The 19,861-nt window shown below is 38.3% G+C and overlaps 1 protein-coding gene across 6 annotated transcripts in view; it reads right to left on the minus strand.

Moving 5' to 3' along the window:
• The window catches only part of CA1 (carbonic anhydrase 1), a 50,441-nt gene that overhangs the window by 7,880 nt on the left and 22,700 nt on the right, over positions 1–19,861 (minus strand). For 3 of the 6 annotated variants that reach the window (XM_033203521.1, XM_033203516.1, XM_033203520.1), the window contains 3 exons: positions 5,258–5,318; positions 2,013–2,210; positions 706–824 (listed from right to left, as the gene is read on the minus strand). In XM_033203521.1, the coding sequence (XP_033059412.1) occupies positions 706–824; positions 2,013–2,210; positions 5,258–5,294 (354 nt within the window). In that variant the 5' untranslated portion in view covers positions 5,295–5,318. Of the gene's footprint in view, positions 1–705; positions 825–2,012; positions 2,211–5,257; positions 5,319–7,065; positions 7,165–10,984; positions 11,191–19,861 lie in introns of all 6 variants that reach the window. The other 3 variants (XM_033203518.1, XM_033203517.1, XM_033203519.1) reach the window with 3 other exon arrangements.

The raw sequence follows: 19,861 nt of genomic DNA on the forward strand, positions 1-19,861 counted from the left end.
CATTTTGATGAAAGCAAAATTAAAAAGTCAGCCTGCATATATGGGTACACATGTATTTTATAACTCACACAGCCAAAGCAAAGAGCAAAATTTCTCCCATTTTAATCTCCCAGACCCTCTGTTGACAGTTTGGTGTACATGTCTCCAATTTTTCTTTGGATGTACAGATAATAATGTCCTGCAATAAGTCACACATTCCATGTGAGAGCAGTTTAAGAGCCAGGGAAGCTCAGACCCTCATCTGGGTGTATGCTGTTCTCTGTGACCATTGCTGTGGTTGAATTCGAGCTCTTAGTAGAGTCTCATTGAATTGTCCCAGCTTGGTCACAACCATACTGCTGGTGTGTCCCAACTTGAACAGTTAAATAAAGAGGAAATGGTGGTGTGTTCCATTTGGGGTTAGAACTTTAAAGGAGAGCTCTAACCTATGAAGCTAGCTATGATATCAAGGTAACAGTTTTTGAGGCATTCTCAGGGAAAGGTGAATCTTGGACTCAGGAGTTTAGCTGCCTCTTTCCACATGAAAAATTTCCCTCTCTTGCCAAACGTTATGTGTCTGTGTTTGATTTTAATGGAACCTGGGAGTTCATTACTGGAATACTCATTCCTTTGGAGTCGTTATGATGTTGTTTTAGGAGAGAAGGGAGAAGCTGCTTCTGGGAGTACTCTCAGGGTAATTATCTCTCACTTACTAAATTACATTACCTCGCTGGAATATTTCACTCCATCCACTGTATGTTCGGAACCACACTCATTTGTACTGCCCCAGTGAAAATGGAACTGAAAGAGCCTATAGCTGTTGGAGAGAGGACCACCTTTCAGCACTGGAAGAAAAGGGAACCAATTGTTAGTCTGATGCTCTGCAAACTCTAGCTTATCTTTGCATTTAATATAAACCAACACTAAATTGTGTTGACTAGAAGTGAAAACAAACATTAGTGCCTAAGCTTTCATCTTGTTTTACCCCACATCCACGAGGATGACAGTCATATGTATGGTACACCCCTGACTGTGGCACTGATGAGATATTCCATGAGTTACATACATTTCCCAGCACACGAGCTGTAATTTTACCTATTTCTAACTCCTAGAAGGCATATTGCAAGGTGAGTGAATTATATCATTACAGGGCTGTCCTTGAATCTCCTTTTATTTGCAAGTTTATTCCTTCATTCTTTCAACAAAGATAATATGCATCAAAAATCTTTAGTAGTTTATTTTGAGTAATGAACCATTCATCACCTACTCTGCAACTGATGAAGACACAACAGTGTATCTTGACAGCTTTGTTGAGAATCCTTGACCAAGGACCAAGAGAGAGTACCAGTGGGGCAGTGGGGCACTTTTAAAACTTTGTTTGGAGAGCCTATCCAATGATAATATTAGTTAAATGCACATAATACCAGATCTAATCTAACATTAATAATGGACATAGCCCCAAGGTACTTAAAATTTAGGCCTCAGAAACTCGTAAACAAATTTAGCATTTTAAATCAGTAGAACTGTTTTATGGAATTGTCATTTAATAAAATATTCAATAAACCTTCATGAAAAGCTAACTCTGTAGCAAAATTTGTTCCAGATTCTGGAGTATAAGGATAATTCAGTTACTGCTTTGTTTTTCTTTTCTACTGTGCTCGTTCATCTTCATCTCAATTAGAAAATATTTTTCTTTTCAGTTGTTATATTTGTAATGACTGGTTCACTAGACCTTTCTGGATAAATACTGTTTATTCAGAGAGCGTGAAGTGAGCACACAGATACCGGAATGACCAGAAAAGATGTGATGGTGACTTTGAGAAGAAAGACTGAAAATACAGAGCTGGGAATTCCAAAAATTGTCTTTACCACCTCGGCATTTTCCAGAAGTCCAAGATGCCTCACTAGATTACAGCAATGCTACACACAAGCACAAAAGACTTAGAATGAGTATCATGTTTCTCGAGTACTATTTTTTAAACTTCCCCAGGAGACCGTAAGAAAAAAAATATAAGCAGCGTCTTTCAGCTCACCTGATCGGTTATCGGTGTCCTCAAAATTTACATGGAAGGAATGTCCCACATTGATAATTTCTTTGGCTGTGGCTGGGTTGTAGGAGACACTAATAGGTTTCAGAGAGGTGTCATGTTTGGTTTCACTGGTTTTAATATCAACAGGGGACTGGTTATTTCCATTGGCAATGGGATATAGCTTGCTCCATTGTTCAGGACCTACAAGGACAAACACGAGTAAAATCGATACTTTACCAAATGCTTGATTCCAAGTTTTAGGAGTGTAGTTACCTATTTGCTTATTAGATTAGGGTTTAAGTGTATTAAATGATATTCTGTTAAGATTAATAAAAATTCTGTGTTTGAAAATGTCCCTTTTCTTTCTTTCTTTCTTTTTTTTTTTTTGACAGAGTCTTGCTCTGTCACCCAGGCTGCAGCGCAGTAATGTGCTCTCGGCTCACTGCAACCTCTGTGTCCCAAGCTCAAGCAATTCTCATGCCTCAGCTTCTCAAGTGGCTGGGATTACAGGCATGTGCCACCACACCTGGCCAATTTTTTTGTATTTTTAGTAGAGATAGGGTTTCATCATGTTGTCCAGGCTGGTCTTGAACTCCTGACCTCAAGTGATCCACCTGCCTCGGTCTCCCAAAGTGCTGGGATTACAGGCATGAGCCACTGCACCTGGTCTCTTTTCTATATTATACTATAAAATAGTGTATTTGTCAATACTGCTAATATAGATCTATACTCATAGTATATAGGATTAGACTATACATATTTTATTATCAGCAATAGATTTCTAATACAAGCATACCTCATTTTATTGCATTTCACTTTATTGTGCTTTGCAGATATTGCATTTTTTACAAACTGAGGATTTGTAGCAATCTTGCATCAAGCAAGCTTATTAGGGGCATATTTTCAACAGCATGTGTTTACTTCACGTCTCTGTGTCACATTTTGGTAATTCTCACAATATTTTAAACTTTTTAATTGTTCATATATCTATCATTGTGACCTTTGATGTTACTATTGTAATAGTGTTGTGGCACCATAAACTATGTCCAAGTAAGATGATGAACTTAACCTGTAAATGTTGTGTGTGTTTTCACTACTTTACTGACTGGCTGTTCCCCATCTCTCTCCCTCTCTATAAGTCTTCCTATTCCCTGAGACAACAATATTGAAATTGATCTGATTAATAACCCTACAATGACCTGTAAGTATTCCAGTAAGAGGAAGAGTCACATGTTTCTCACTTTAAATCAAAAGCTAGAAATGATTAAGCCCAGTGAGGAAGGCATGTCAAGAGTTGAGACAGGCCAAAAAGTAGACTTTTTGTACCAGTTAGCCAAGTTGTGAATGCAAAAGAAAACTTCCTGGAGAAAATTAAAGGTGCTACACCAGTGCACACACAAATGATAAGAAAGCAAAGAAGCATTATTGCTGATATGGAGAAAGTTTGAGTAGTCTGGATAGAAGATCAAACCAACAACCACATTCCCTTAAGCCACATCCTAATTAGACAAGGTTACAGTTCTCTTTAATTCTGTGAAGGCTTAGAAAGGCAACAAAGCTGCAGAAGAAAAGTTAGAAGCTAGTGGAGGTTGGTTCATGAGATATAAAGAAAGATGCCATCTCCATAACATGAAAGTGTGAGGTGAAGTGGCAAGTGCTGATACAGAAGCTGCAGATAGTTATGCAGAAGATCTAGCTAAGATAACCAATGAAGGTGACTACACTAAACAACAGATTTTCAGAGTAGACAAAACAGCCTTCTATTGGAAGAAGATAGCATCTAAGTCTTTCATAGCTAGAGAGGAGAAGTCAATGCATGGTTTCAAAGTTTTAAAAAACAGCCTGACTCTTTTGTTAGGGTCAAATGCAGTTGTTGACTTTAAGTTGAAGCCAACACTCATTTAGTATTCTGAAAATCCTAGGACCATTAAGAATTATGCTCAATCTACTCTGCCTGTGCTCTCTAAAAGGAACAATAAAGCCTGAATGACAGCACATCTGTTCACAGCCTGATTTACTGAATATTTTGAAGCCCACTGTTGAGCTCTACTCCTCTGTAAAAGAAGATTCCTTTCAAAATATTACTGCTCATTGACAATGCACCTGGTCACCCAGGAGCTCTGATAGAGATGTACAAGGAGATTGATGTCATGTTCATGCCTGCTAACACAGCATCTATTCTGCCGTGTATGGATCAAGGAAAAATTTCAACTTTCAAATCTTATTTAAGAATACATTTTGTAAGGCTGTAGTTCCCATAGATAATAATTTTTTTTATGATGGATCTGAGTAAAGGAAATTGAAGTTGTCTAGAAAGGATTCACCATTCTGCATGAACATTCATAATTCATGGGAAAAGGTCAAGTTATCAGCATTAATAGGAGTTTGGAAGAAGTTGATTCCAAAGTCATAGATAACTTTGAGCCTTCCCAACCTTCAGCAACCACCACCTGATCAGTCAGCAGTCATCCACATTGAGGCAAGACCCTCCTCCATCAAAAAGATTAATACTTGGCTAGGCGTGGTGGCTCACACGTGTAATCCCAGCACTTTGGGAGGCCAAGGAGGGTGGATTATGAGGTCAGGGGATAGAGACCATCCTGGCTAACACGGTGGAACCCCATCTCTACTAAAAATACAAAAAAAATAGCTAGGCGTGGTGGTGGGTGCCTGTAGTCCCAGCTACTCAGGAGGCTGAGGCAGGAGAATCATTTGAACCTGCGAGGCGGAGGTTGCAGTAAGCCTAGATCGTGCCATTGCACTCTAGCCTGGGCGACAGAGTGAGACTCTGACTCAAAGAAAAAAAAATTAATACTTCTGTAGGCTCAGATGGTCACTAGCATATTTTAGCAATAAAGTATTTTTAATTAAGGTATGTATATTTTTTAGACGTAATGCTATTGCACACAATAGACAACAGCATAGTGTAAACATAACTTTTAAATGCCCTGGAAAACTCCAAATTTTATGTGACTTGCTTTCTTGTGATATTTGCTTAATGATAGGGGTCTGAACCTGAACCTGCAGTATCTCTGAGGTATGCCTGTACATATATCAAACATATTTTGTAGTCAGTCATACCCCAAAAGACAATGATAAGAATACACGCAAAGATAGTATAATTATTTAAAGCAGGCAGTTCAACAATTAACCTATGGCTGTACCGTTATTTTAAATGCTTAATATCTCTTCTGTTGGAAATGGAAGGAAGCTATCATTTTGATCTATATAAACAGGAGAACTCTTACCATTTTTGTCATCATATCCCCAGTCTGGACTTGCCATTATCTTCTACTGAGTTTTCTTTTTCTGAAAACAAAAATAATACCTGGAATAACTAACTGCAACTGTGCGTGCAGGAGACACCTTAAATCCCTGCTTGGGCATTTTTATAGAAACTTATTTGCCCTTAAAAGGCCATTATTTCATCATCTCTGCTTATCAGGAAGTACACATATCTAAAAAAGGTGTTGTAAAAAATTCTACAAGGGCTATGTTAGTTTCAATTGCTTTATTTTCTTATATTGTAAAAGAGAATTATCAAATCCTAGATTTTATAAAGCCAAGTCCTATTTCACTCATGTTAGTAGAAGATATGACTTAATATTATCATATATAAATCTTTAGATTTTCTAAATGAAAAATACTTTGTACACTTAAGATTTCCAACTCTACCTTTGTTAGTTACTTAAGCAATACAAGCAAAAGTAATTTATCAGGAGAATAATTTGTGTGTTTACAGGCTGATCTGAATTAGTATCATAATGTTAATTTAAAATCAGATAATTAAATTACTAATCATTTGTAATATATGTTATTTATAATGGTACATTTTATAGATGTACAGGGTAAGAATAAAGTTCATTTTGGAGCAATATTGGGATTCATAAATGAAGAAGATTTTATTAATGTTAAAGTTAAATATGGCCCAATATTTATTTGATACATCAAATAGGTCTACTAGAATGAAAGTCTTCTTTTTTAATAGTTCTATATAGTTTATAAACCCCTTTCTTATTATTTTATTTCACCATCACACATACATACAAATCCTATATAATAAGAATTAGCATTTTGTAATTGAGAGATGTTGAAGTACTTTGTCATAACTAGCAACAAGCCAAGAAGCCAAGACCTCAGCCTCCCAATCCAGTTGCCTTCTTCACTTACCTCCACCAAATGCCACAATTAATTCCCCTCCTATGCTCACAATACTCTTAAGTCCAAGTTAAGCCTGGATCAAGATGAAAACTGATGCCCATTGAATGATGAGAAGGTACACAGGACTTTTCAGGAAGGCAAAGAAAACTGATTAGAATGTGCCAGACTCTGACCAGTTCTACATATTCAAAGCTCTAAACATGCTCAAAGAGAAGACAACCAGAAAAATAAGCTTCCATAGTGATGCTTTTTTCATGCCATGATAGTCATTCCTCCTTTCACACTGTAAGGATTGTTTGAGCTGCTGCAACCCTTGAAAGAAGAGAGGGATCGGGGCAATTTTCACCAAGGCTGACTGGAGACACGTTGTTTGCTCCTTTGCAGTTAATGATGGTGCATTGTCTTATACGCAGAGTGGGCTGTGGTCATGAACATCCACAGAGTGGGAAGAGACCCAAGCTCCCATTCTATGGCTTCAGTAAGCATAAGACGATATTGTTTAAAAGGGAATTATTTTTTTTTTCAAAGTACTGTTTATTGAAGGCCCAATAGGGATCAACTGCTGTGCTAAAAACTTTACGTGCATCAACTTATTTAATTCTTATTATAACAAAATTGGGCATTAAAATCTGTGTTTTCGGCTGAGATGGGAGGATCTCTTGAGCCTACGAGTTCCAGACTAGCCTGGGCAACATAGTTGTTTCCGGAAAAAAAAAAAATTGTGTTTTACATTAAAAAAAATTGAGGCTTACAGAGGTGAAGACACCTCCTCAGGGTTACAAAGCTTGCAAGTGGCTGTTTATATCCCATAAGCCTAGGGTTTAAACCTAGATCTGTCTAATTCCAAAGCTAATACATTTTCTCAACCTTCCACTGTCAACAATTGCCCACTGACCTCCAGTTGACTCTATTTTCTGGAGGATTGGATTAGGTGATGTAGCTTGGTTTGGCTCAAGATGACCAAGAGTCAGGCTTCATCCTTGGGCTTACTTCACTCTGGAAGCTCATGGAGTGACAGGAGCAGACTACCCTTTGCCAGGTAATTTGCCTCCGAATATTGTATACTTTGTGAAAAGTAACTTTAGCTTGAACTGTTCTATTAATCCACAAATTTGAAAAACAGCAACCCCCTTTCATTACATGATTATGTGATGATTTGTTACATGAATGCTTTAACATCCATATGGAATGGTAATTTATTTAAAGTTTTAGGTACAGAATGACACTGGACCCTAACTATTATCACCTTTTATTTTATTATGTACCCAGGGTGTGCTAGTGTACTGCCTCAGGCAGAAAATTATATAGAGAAAGGATATAAAGTTTAACGAGGCTTTATGAGTCCAAACACCCTTCCCATTTACCTTTATCCCTCTTTTTCTGCTTACAAATTTTGCTTCTCCCAGCTGAATCTATGCCAAATTCAAGACGTTTAATTTTGTATTCACTTCACTTTCACCAACAGTCTCCTCCCAGTATACTTTTCCAGGATGATCTTTGGGCTATTTTTGCCTACCAAGAAGGAATTTAATCTACACAGCCTCTGCTTTTTCTAAACTAAAATATATATATATATATAAAATATATATAATTTAAATTTATATATAATATAATCTAATTATATATTATATAATATGTAGTATATAATATAATATAATTTAAATTTATACATATATAATATATATTAGATTATTACATTTGTTAACACCAATTAATTTCACCTAAAGATTTTTTAGTACCCTAAAATGTGTTTCAAAAAAGCATTTCTTCAGTGTTTTTAAGTATATATTTAAGTCAGTTTTAAATTATATTTAAAAGCCTTAGTATTTCTTATTTTAACTTTTGTTCTTCTAGTTCCTTTGATACTTTTCATCTAATTTTTATTTTAATATTTTAAAATTAAAAACACGAACTCTTCTGGAAGCAAATAAATTATGGTGAGTTTCAAATTTAAATTTGTACTTTGAAAATAACTCTCTGGTATAAAAGGAACAAAAAGTGAAAAAAAGTGTCATCCATGCCTAGTTATGGGCGAGATCTGCTAAATGCCACTGAAAGGAAAAATCCACACGTTGGCAGGACCAAATTCCAAAAAACCATAGCTGTTCTACAAAGCTTAGAGTTCCACAACAATAAGTGGCTTTCCTGGGATTCATATTTTCCCTAAAATGAGGAAATATATATTCTGAAAATAAGTGCCATTGTTGACTATTAAATTAGGCCTGACTCTCACATTGCTTCCTAAATTCCCTGCCCCTTCAGAAATGGTATCATTTGGGGTGGCAAGATAAATCTTATTTCCAGTGGAGAAGTGGGTCATGGAAAATGGTGATATTAGCCTAGACATTTCCGCATTGAGACAACTAGACATTCTGATTAATCAACTGAAGTGGCAGGATGGGTTATCTGGATTTCACAGTTATCATTTTCTCTCAGTTGGGCTTTCTCATCACCAGTAACAAAGCTGTGTTGGTAACTTTATTCCTTCCAGTGTTTGTATTTGTCTCCATCCATACCGAGCTTGTTCCCATTTTAGGACCTTTGTGCTTGCTGTCCTACTGTCTAGGTTGCTCTGTACCCAGACCTTTGCACAGCCTCAAATATCTCCTGCTTAGATATGACTTTCCTGAACTCCAAATTCACATGTCCCCCTTTTCCCAGTCACTCCATTATATCATTCTGTCTTATTTCTTTTATAGCATTTGTTGCATCTTGAAATTATCTTGCTTGTATTATGAAATTAATTTACTTAATGTCTATAACCATCTCTAAAGTGGCATCTCTATGATATGATAAAACCTTGATCATTTTTTTTCACCACCGTATTCTCTTCACCTATAACATGCCTGGAAAACAGTGGTACTCAATAGACACTTATAGAGCGGATAATTAAATGGTCATTTTAAATTTAAACTATTGTATATTTTTAAAGATATAGAAGAACAGAATGTTTATCAGGGACTATGCTTACCCAAGTGCACTGATCTGAACTCAGGTTCTGTGCTACATTGATATTTGGGCATGTGAATGAGCTTTGCTATACTCATGTTTGTTTTTGGATTAAGGAAAAAGCCTTTCCCCTCTCAGTTCTATTAATGGGAGGAATGAAGTGACCCGTCTGTGTCTGTCAGTCATTACTGGGAGAATGAGAACACTGATCTTTGTAAGTGTCAAGTTTTTGACACTTTGTAAGTGTCAAAATCTAACTCTTCAAATATAGTTTGAACTTTTGACATATAAATTTCAAAAATCCATCACTCTTATGGCTTTTATTACTGTAACTAAAGAAAAGTTTCAACCTTTTATTTCCTGTCTTAGAACATTTTATTTTTAATGCAGTTGTTAAATCTGCTAATGAGTGTTTTTTATTAACAGCCAAGTCAACTCCCTTTTGTAATCATTTTAATACATGCATAGAGGCATTCACAATGTCTTACAATTTCATGTTTTTGAAAATATTAAGTTTTAAGTATATCTCATTGACTGTCATGCTTATTGAAATTACTAGCTAGAAAGACACACACATTCAGAGAATGTCTTGTGAACTTTTATGCTAATAATTAGGAATCTCTTCTACTGCATGAAGGATAACTTGGGCAGGTTAATAGTACTACCCCCAAATTTATTTTTAAAATTGAAAATATACTATTGTATCTTATCTTCTATAACTATTTGGGAAATAAATGAGTCTTTATAGAACAGATGATAACACTATTAAGTAACATTTTCCACCTAAAAAGAAAATAACATGCATTAATGATTTGTAAATCATAAACTTCTGCCAGACATGGTGGCTCGTGCCTGTAATCCCAGCACCTTGGGAAGCTGAAGCAGGTGGATCACCTGAGGTCAGGAGTTTGAGACCAGCCTGGCCAACATGATGAAACCCCGTCTCTACGGAAAATACAAAAATTTAGCCAGGCGTGGTGGTGGGCACCTGTAATCCCAGCTACCTGGGAGGCTGAGGTAGGAGAATTGCTTGAACCCAGGAGCCAGAGGTTGCAGTGAGCCAAGACCGTGCTGCTGCACTCCAGCCTGGGCAACAAGAGTGAAACACCATCTCTAAATAAATAAATAGGAAAATTCTGCACTAATATAAGTGATCAATGTAAGCCTCAAAAAAAAAAAAAAGAATTTGATTTTAACTCTCAGGCAAATAGATGATGATATAAAACAAAATAGTTCAAATATTGCATGTGGCCTGAAATTCAAGCACTTGCTTCATAGATACCTGTTTGCTGTATATTAGACTAAATCCTACATGTAAATATGAAAAAAGATAAGTTCTCAAGTGTAAATATTAAGTGAGGTGAAGGTCAGTTCTATTAGTTACCTTGTAACATCCTTCATGCATCTGTTTGGGGGTTCTAGGCTACCTAAAATCTTTTTAAGATTTTTAAAAAAATGTCTTCTTACTCCTGAAATCAGCTTTGTTAGCTCTCAAATCCTTTTATCAAAGACTAGATTTCTAAAATACATTTGTAATGATGTGTCTTTTCTTAATCCAGTGGGTTCCCAGTGTGTGGTTTGTAAATTATCTGCTTCAAAGTCACCTGAAGTGATATTAAAATACAATGTGTGTGTCTCAACCAATCCTTTATTTTTGTGAATGGCCTTGGCCAGTTTAGACGATCAACAAATAAGCTCTTTGAGTAAGTATTGGTAGCTTTGTTAGAGGTATCTGGGAGTTAGATGACTCCACCCCCACAATCTAATTACCAAGAGGTACATTTCAGTGAAAACAAGTCTTCAACAATCAAATTTCCCAAGTGTACATGTGTTATAAGCAAACAGCCAGAAAATAGTCATATGACTTGCCTGTTGTTTCAGGTGGGCTGGCTATAAGTGAGGCTCACCAACGAGCACCTTGCACGAAAAGCTCACTCCAAACAGACGTCAGTGACATCAAGACCTCTTTTGGGTCAGGCAGCTGGGTTCAGTGGGGCTTAGACCTCACATACTCCATGAATGGCATTTGAGTGCTGGGCTTCTCCACTCCTATATTCATACAAGACATTTTCTAGGTGCAGAAAATTTTTCTTTCTCAGTTACTTCTCAGGTACTCTTGATACCACTAATTGTATAAAATTCTTTCTAACATCTTTTATAGTAAATAACAAAACTTCAGGTGCTGATTTCACTACAAATAACTAAGTAGCCACCTCTGAAGAGGGCAGGTCCTGATTAGGACACTATCAAGCATTCCTATTAGGCATTAGATTATATGAACAAAAGTTATTTATACTCAAGTGATATATAATTATAACACTACGGAATCAAAATCTCTGCATGCAAGACCTGGGAATCTATGTTTTTAACAAATATTTCCAGGTAATATTTTAAAAACATATTTGTAGACTTTTACAAACATTTTTAAAAATCCTAAATGCTGTTTTCTTGACTTACTTTCTCTTTTAGGAAGAATACTGAATTAATATTCACTTCAACAGCCACTTCAAAAACTACTCACTGTTTTTCTAAATGAGATTTCTCCCCATAAAATTTCTTGAATTTTTAATGATTTTACTAGTACCTAACTCCAGTGAAGAAATTTTTTTCATTTATTTTTTGTGATGCCCTTTTACCTATTGAGTCAGTATGCTAAATACAGGGTGGTGACTTTCTCTGCAGTAGTTTTTAAATCAAATGCTCAAGTCAGAGCCGTGATTAAGTGAAGACAGGTACAATAACTAAATGTGTTCTAGTACTGGAAATACCAATTGTTGCATGCAGGAGATTGTCATTTTAATTTACTCTTATCCGATCTTTGTCTTAGTAGATCTATCAAAGAAAAGTGGCAAGAGCACTATTTGAACTAATGATTTGCAGAACGACTCATTACCCAAGGGCAGAGTTCACAGAAAACGTACATTACAGAGGTCTACCTTACTGATCTTAAAAGAGTAAACAAAGACATACAATGAGGATGATGTAATATCTATAATGCTCCTTTAGTCTCTAGACTGTCTTTTGCTTCACAGTTATTTTTAAGAATTAGTATTAACTGTAAAAGTTTTTTTGTCTGTCTAACCCAATTTCTTTGAGTAATGCTATTTCTTTATGATAAACCTGGGTTAATAAGTATAAAATACCTAAAAATATTTTCTAAATGAGGATTAGCGATTAATGCACATAGCAGATGCACAGTAAAAGATGGCTTTTATTTTTTACTGAGTGTACTACTACTGATAGAAAACCGTGGGCTATGGTTGAAACTGAAATGCAGCCAGGTGTTAAGGAGGACACAAGGCTATGTCTGAGCTTCCAAGGATTGGATGATGTACATTAGCTGATCAGCCTTGAAATCAAGGGACATAATCCGACCCCCTCATCCTGGAGTTTTTCTAATAAATGGGGAAGGAATAAATGGAATGATTATAAGTGCTTTCTGATTTTTAAAAAATCTTTTTATTTTTAGCCTCTACACTAAGGACACAACAGGTGCTTTTAAAGAAAGAAATAGAAATAGTTTCTTTTTAGAGTAACCCAATAGAATGAGACCATTTTACTCCGGTAATTTCTTTACTCACATGATCTTAATGTATAACTTTTAAGAAGTTCGGAGGCTGAGAAAAACAAATATCAGTATTTCCATTTCAAAAGGAAGAAAGAGGCTTTTACAGATGAGAAAGTTAAGCCACTTGTCCAAAGTCAGATGAAAGTGTCAAAAGTGGAATGTCAAGTCTTTAAACTCTGGGTCAAGAATTCCTCCCACTATGGTAAATTATAAAATCAAACTAACAATAACTTTTTCATTACTTTTTACTTTATTATCACAAAAGAGTTTAGTCATATGGGAAACTATTACCTCACAACATCATTGTAGTTTCCCTAAAACAGACCCTATAACTTTGGCTTGATTTTGTCCATGGGCACTGATGATGGGGTATAGACCATCATTATCTTCGGAGAGAATGCATCCTGCATGCTGTGGCTTTTGCATCTCCACAGCCAGCCTGCCCAGCCCACGAAGCTATCACATGCATCCCTACCGAGGCTTTTTCAGGGCCTACCATTCCCACATTTGTGTGGAGAGACCAAGCTATTCGTGATCTATGCTTCCTGATTCCAGTGTAGCTGGTGAATGCATATCCTACATTTCCACAAAAATCTACTTTATTTCTTCCAGTCCTAGGTGTAAAGGATCAGCCCACAGGATGGAACAAAATAGATCCTCCTCCCTTCTATTTCTAGAATAGGAAGGAGAAAAAAGCAAAATTATTTATTAGGATCTTCACAGCAAAATTTCAGAAAAGAATCCTGTCCTCTTAGCTAAAGGCAAAATAGCAAGGTTTGAATGAAAGTTCAAACTTCCTGATCCTGTTTTCTTTATGCAAAAGATTACTTGGCCAATTAATTTAGCTGGTCAAGGTCATGTCTTATTCTGAATTTCCTGTTTTACTTTCTAAAAATTTTTTTTTCAAGTTGCTCCAAGCAAATGAGAGTTACCTAAACATATTAAATAAGCAGATTTCTAAGATGGGTTTAGCTCTAAGTAAGTGAAGAATTTTCAGCCCTCTTAAAGATCTTTGATACCATGTAACTCTGTCCTCAGTGACTCCCACAGAAAGAGTGCAAGGCAGCTTCTCCTGTGGTTTCTTAGGGCTCTTTTAGCTTCTGGAATCAGAAAACTCTGGAGAGGCTGCTTAGGCAACAGTTTTCAAGTGTGACTTGAAAGGCTCCGCATTTCAAAATCCCAGGGTTATGAGTGAAAAGGTGTTGAATGAAAGGTTCTTAATTATATCCCCTTGCACCTAGTTTATCTGGCCTGGTGATGGAGTTCCTTAATATGCAACACCTGGACATTGCAGTCGTCCTAATTCCTTTAAGACTGTCCCGGACTCTGCCTTTAACTAGTTGCTAAAGTTCCACACAGCCTTTGTGCAACTGCCTGAGGGTTGCAAAATGAGGGGATGACATGTTGGCAAGTGCCTCAGTTTTCCATCATCAGCCAGGAGGCAGCCAGAACCGGTCTGGTGAGAAAGAACTCCAGGAAAAACACCTCCCCAGGTTTGTGTCAATAACGCTTTTAAAATGGAGATCCAGAGAGTCCAAAGGAGTTCTTATGGGCCTCATAGACTAAGAACCAAGCTCAGTTAGAATGAAGCTTATTAATGTGGACTTCTTAGAATAAATAGGGCTGATTTTACACAGTGATTCGATCTGGGGAAGATGAATTCTTGGCAATGCTCTCAATTCCTCCTGTTGGTAATCCTAGGGGTGCTTGCTAGCCAGGGTTCACGTTCGATGTTCTTACAATGCAATCTTTTGTCGCTCCTATCTCAGGCTCCAAGAGTCCTCATACAGTCCTCTGCAGAGCTGGACAGGATTTTACTGCGTGGTTGCTTGCAGCTGGCAACAGCTGTCACTACACTTTTTTATCCGCATTTATTTTTGTGTGTTAAGATTGTGTTTCTAGTCCTCCCCCAACTTCTGATACTACGCAAACAGTGCCAAATTGTTTGCTGGCGAACATGATATTATTAGTAAAGGCCAGTGGCTTCTTCCAAGGGAGCATTGACTGTTTATGTCGTGGCTTTATGTAGCCATTTCTGGGTATGGCACTCACTGTGCCGTTTATTTTGGTTAATGTTTTTAAAAGACTCATTTTGACTTTAAAATCAGAGGCGGCAAATGAAACTTTGCTTAAGGATTCATGTCCCTAAAATGTAATATTGGAGTGGTAAGGAAAAAAGGAATCATCTTTTAGCAGCAGCTAGGTATAAGGTATAATGAAGTTTGCGGAAAAGAAAAATAGGGTTTATTTTATTAGATCCAATATTGACAGCACTGCCCTAGCATGATGGACATGCCTTCTGTATGAGATGAGTATGACATCCACTCAAAAAACAGCTCAGTGGGGAGAGAAATGCCAGCAATAATAGATGTGACCTTTTAGTGCCTTGGCCATTGGCATTGCCTGAGGGTAATCCTAGATCACCCATTTTTCCATTTGGATGTAGCTGAGACTGACAGGGCAGGTGTCCTGCCTAAAGCAACTGATTTACTGATTTACGAGCAGCTTTCAGTCTCCTTCCTACTTGCCTCTTCCAAAGTGAACTTGAAAATCCAGTTCTTTTCACTACCTCTGCAGAAAACCTAGAGGCAAGCACAGGCTTTATTCTTTGTTACTTGTAAGGCTGCTGTTGAAGTCATGCAAAGGTCGATGATTAAATGACATACCATAAAGATTTTTAGTATTGTTATTAAACTCAGTAGGATTAAAATGCAGCTACTGACGAAAGACTTGAACTGCAGTGTCTAGAAGAAGCTAATTTGAACACAACTTAATCCCCTCATCATAATATGAACAAGGAACAAAACAAATGGTACCATGGCAGCTGGACACTGTCTCAGGCACCACAACTTCTGGTTGTTGAAATTAGCGATGGGTTGATTTTGTAACTCATAGTTACATATTACCATTAATGTCACCAACCTGTCTCGTTAAACACCAGGTCTGCACCCAAATCATTCAACCTAACCTCATGGGGTGGATGGAGAAAGTGTGTTTTGAACTCAATGACCCATGGCTTCTTAGGGTGTAAAATATGGGCTAGACAGCTCTGAGTGTGGGAGGGGAGAGAATCACATTTGGCCTCGCTACATGTTACAAGTGGTGCTTGCAGTGTCCTGGCTCCCTCTCTCTACATCCTCAGCAGGAAAAGTGCTTAAAACCATTTGAGGGGGCATAGCTTAGTTACATCCTGAATAGACATGTGTGAACCTGTCTTTTCTGGAAGCTAGATTTAGGTTAGCTTGAATGTCCAACCAATACCTGTATGCCTGCTTTCCATTCTGTCCTGTACCATCTGGAGCAACTCAGCTCTCTGGACCTTAGCCGCAGGTTTCCAGTCTGGACTGTGACCTTGCCTTTGACCTGTGGTTGGTCTTATATCATAGCCACCGACTGCTGCCTGTGTCAGGATGCATGCCCCTGCTCTGCCCATCGCCTTCCTGCTGGCTCAGCCCCCAGCTCCATTTTTTTTTTTTTTATTTGAGACATAGTCTCACTCTGTTGCCCAGGCTGGAGTGCTGTGGTGTGATCTCAGCTCACTGCAGCCTCTGCCTCCCAGATTCAAGCGATTCTCGTGCTTCAGCCTCCAAGTAGCTGGGACTACAGGCATGTGCCACCATGCTTGGCTAATTTTTGTATTTTTAGTAGAGACGGGGTTTTGCCAAGTTGGACAGACTGGTCACAAACTCAGCCTAGCTTCTAATCCAGGACCTCTTACACCATTCTGTTCCATGGTCTGATGCTGACCACTAGTTGAATTCAGGCTCAAGTGACTGCTTAGACCACAGGCTGAGAGTTTAGGCCTGGGAAGAATACTGCTGAGGCACCCAAGACCCAGAGGGGAGAGTACAGGCTGTTTTGAGCCAGAAACAAAGGTCACTGTGTGCTCTCCAGTGGTCAAAAATTTGAGCAGAAATATCTGGCTTAAATGGGAGAAAAGTGAAAGCAAGAAGAACATGAGCCATTAATCTTGTGCCACACGAATAACTAACATGAGGCTATAGACTTGCAACTCAGCTCACTTGGGTAGTATTTGCATCTTGAGTTTCTCACACATTGTGAAAAACCACCCAGGGATATTTTTATTTATGATCTTAATTTAATTTTGTTGGACGGGTACTATGTTCATGTGGTTTCAAATTCAAAGGTATAAAAGGGTACAAAATTCAAAAAATCTCCTATTTTCCATTCCAGAGAAAACCAAAGTTATCAATTTATTTCATACATTTAAAGAGATATTGGATGCATATACATGGGTATAACTGCATGTATCATTTTGCTCTTTTGAAAAAAATACAAATAATACACACTGTATACACTTTTTTTGTCCCTTACATTTTCCTCTTATACATTAGAATTTGGCCCTATTACTATACAAAGAGTAATTTTATTTTTCTTTTTGTTTTACATATTTTGTTTTACTTTTTCTCCTTAACCCATTATCTTGGAATTTGGCCATCATACAAAGAGTATTTTTTTTTTTTTTTGGCTTTGCAATGTTCTGTTTTATGGATTGCCATTTTTTTTTTTTTTTTTTTTTTTGAGACGGAGTCTCGCTCTGTCGCCCAGACTGGAGTGCTGTGGCCGGATCTCAGCTCACTGCAAGCTCCGCCTCCTGGGTTTACGCCATTTTCCTGCCTCAGCCTCCCGAGTAGCTGGGACTACAGGCGCCCGCCATCTCGCCCGGCTAGTTTTTGTATTTTTAGTAGAGACGGGGTTTCACCGTGTTAGCCAGGATGGTCTCGATCTCCTGACCTCGTGATCCGCCCGTCTCGGCCTCCCAAAGTGCTGGGATTACAGGCTTGAGCCACCGCGCCCGGCCAGGATTGCCATTGTTTATTTAGCCATTCCTCAGTCAATGGACATTTAGGTTATTTCTCATTGTTATGAACAGTGCTGAAATGAATGGTACATTTCCTTGTATATGGAGAGAACTGCTACTAGATACAGGAAAAGGGGTCTAGTAATATAAACACCTTGCAAATAAATACATAGATTTTTGTTCTTCTCAATGACTTCTCACTACTTAGATTCTAATAACTATCCTGACAGGGAGGGAAAGGTAATACATACTTTTTTTTTTCTTTTCATTTTTTGAGACAGAGTCTCACTCTGTCACCTAGGCTGGAGTGCAGTGACGTGGATCTCAGCTCACTGCAACCTATGCCTCCCTGGTTCAAGAGATCTTCACAGCTCAGCCTCCCGAGTATCTGGGATTACAGGCCTGTGCCACGCTCAGCTAATTTTTTTTTTTTGTATTTTTAGTAGGGACGGGGTTTCACCATGTTGGCCAGGCTAGTATCAAACTCCTGACCTCAAGTGATCCGCCCACCTCAGCCTCCCAAAGTGCTGGGATTATAGGCGTGACCTAGTGTGCCTGGCCCATTTTTCTTTCTTTCTTTTTTTCTTTTTTTTTTTTAACATAAGGAAAAATGTATATAAAGAGAGGCAAAGGTGACAGCTTTCTTTAAAGGGAAAGTTGAATGGAAGGAAATTCATTTCTTAGATACACCCCGGAGTACCACTTTTTAGCGGAGAAGTCCATTCTTGCTTCCAGAAAAAGTGCTAAGACAAAATCTTGTTGGGATGATCTGTTTTTAGAACTCTTTAAAAAAATACCTGTTTCCTCACATATATACAAAGTAAAGGAAAGCAAATAGCTTATAGAACAAGGATGACTTTTACATGATTGACAGCAGATTCAAGGTGGAGTCACCAGTGGAAGTCATTGAGACAACAGAGAAGAGAGATCTTTCAAGGTGGCGAACCAGCTTCTGATTGAAGGGAGTGTGTGGTGGTGGGGAGGCAGGAGCAGTCTCATTGTCCTTGTAAGTAGCTCTCCAGGATAGCTTTTGTGTTTGATGTAAAGAGAGAAAACAAGTTTTGTGAGCACAGTCTTAAAACCAACGGAGCATACCTTAGTTACGTCCTGGAATAGACTTGTGTGAACCTGTCTTTTCTGGAAGCTAGATTTAGGTTAGCTTGAATGTCCAACCTATACCTGTATGTCTGCTTTCCATTCTGTCCTGTGCCATCCGGAGCAACTCAGCTCCCTGGACCTTAGCCCCAGTCTTCCAACCTAGACTGTGACCTTGCCTTTCATCTGTGGTTGGTCTTATATCATAGCCACTGACTGCTGCCTGTGTCAGGATGCCCCTGCTCTGCATGCCCCTGCTCTGCCCATTCCCTTCCTGCCAGCTCAGCCCAGCTTCTATTACAGGACCCTCTTATCTCACCCTGTTTTATGGCCTGATACAGGCCACTAGTTGAATTCAGGCTCAAGTGACTGCTTGGACCAGAGGCTGAGAGAAATGCAGCAAATCAGGGCACTGAGATCACTGATTACTGTGCATGAAAAACTGTAGCTGCAAAGGAAGAACTGGTACACACGAACACTGAGAAACATCACCCCGAAATTGCTCTTCTCTAACTGAAATATGAAGATGAATATACAAAGAAAGAAACTTTAAAGCTTAGTGAGAAAGCAACCAAACATACCTGTGCACTTATTTTTTTATTTAAGAATTAAAAACAAATTTTTAAAAGACAAGGTCTTGCTCTGTCACCCAGATTGGAGTGCAGTGGCACGACCACTGCAGCACCCAGGTCCTGGGCACTAGTGATCCTCCTGCCTCAGCCTCCTGAGCAGCTGGGACTACAGGTACACACCACTGTCTAGTTACCTTTTGTTTTCTTTTAGTAGAGACAGAGTCTTGCTATGTTGCTCAGGCTGGTCTTGAACTCCTGGGCTCCAGGGATCCTCTTGTCTCGGCCTCTCAAGTAGGGGCATTATAGGCATGAGCCACCATGTCTGGCCCAAGTTTAAATTTTCACTTTTAAAAGTATATACTTTTTATTTTAAAAAAGTGATTAAGTGTATTTTATTTATTTTGTTTTAATGTAACTTGAAGCTAAGCTTACTGTGTGAACCAAGCCATTTTGATCAGTGATAAATTGCAGGTCTAGTTTTCTTTTCTTCTTATTGAAAGATCAAGAACCTTGGGAGGCCGAGACGGGCGGATCACGAGGTCAGGAGATCGAGACCATCCTGGCTAACACGGTGAAACCCCGTCTCTACTAAAAAATACAAAAAACTAGCCGAGCGAGGTGGCGGGCGCCTGTAGTCCCAGCTACTCGGGAGGCTGAGGCAGGAGAATGGCATAAACCCCGGAGG

This window comes from Trachypithecus francoisi, unplaced genomic scaffold (assembly GCF_009764315.1).
Source record: "Trachypithecus francoisi isolate TF-2019V2 unplaced genomic scaffold, Tfra_2.0 Lachesis_group7, whole genome shotgun sequence".
In the NCBI taxonomy this organism is placed as follows: Eukaryota; Metazoa; Chordata; class Mammalia; order Primates; family Cercopithecidae; genus Trachypithecus; species Trachypithecus francoisi.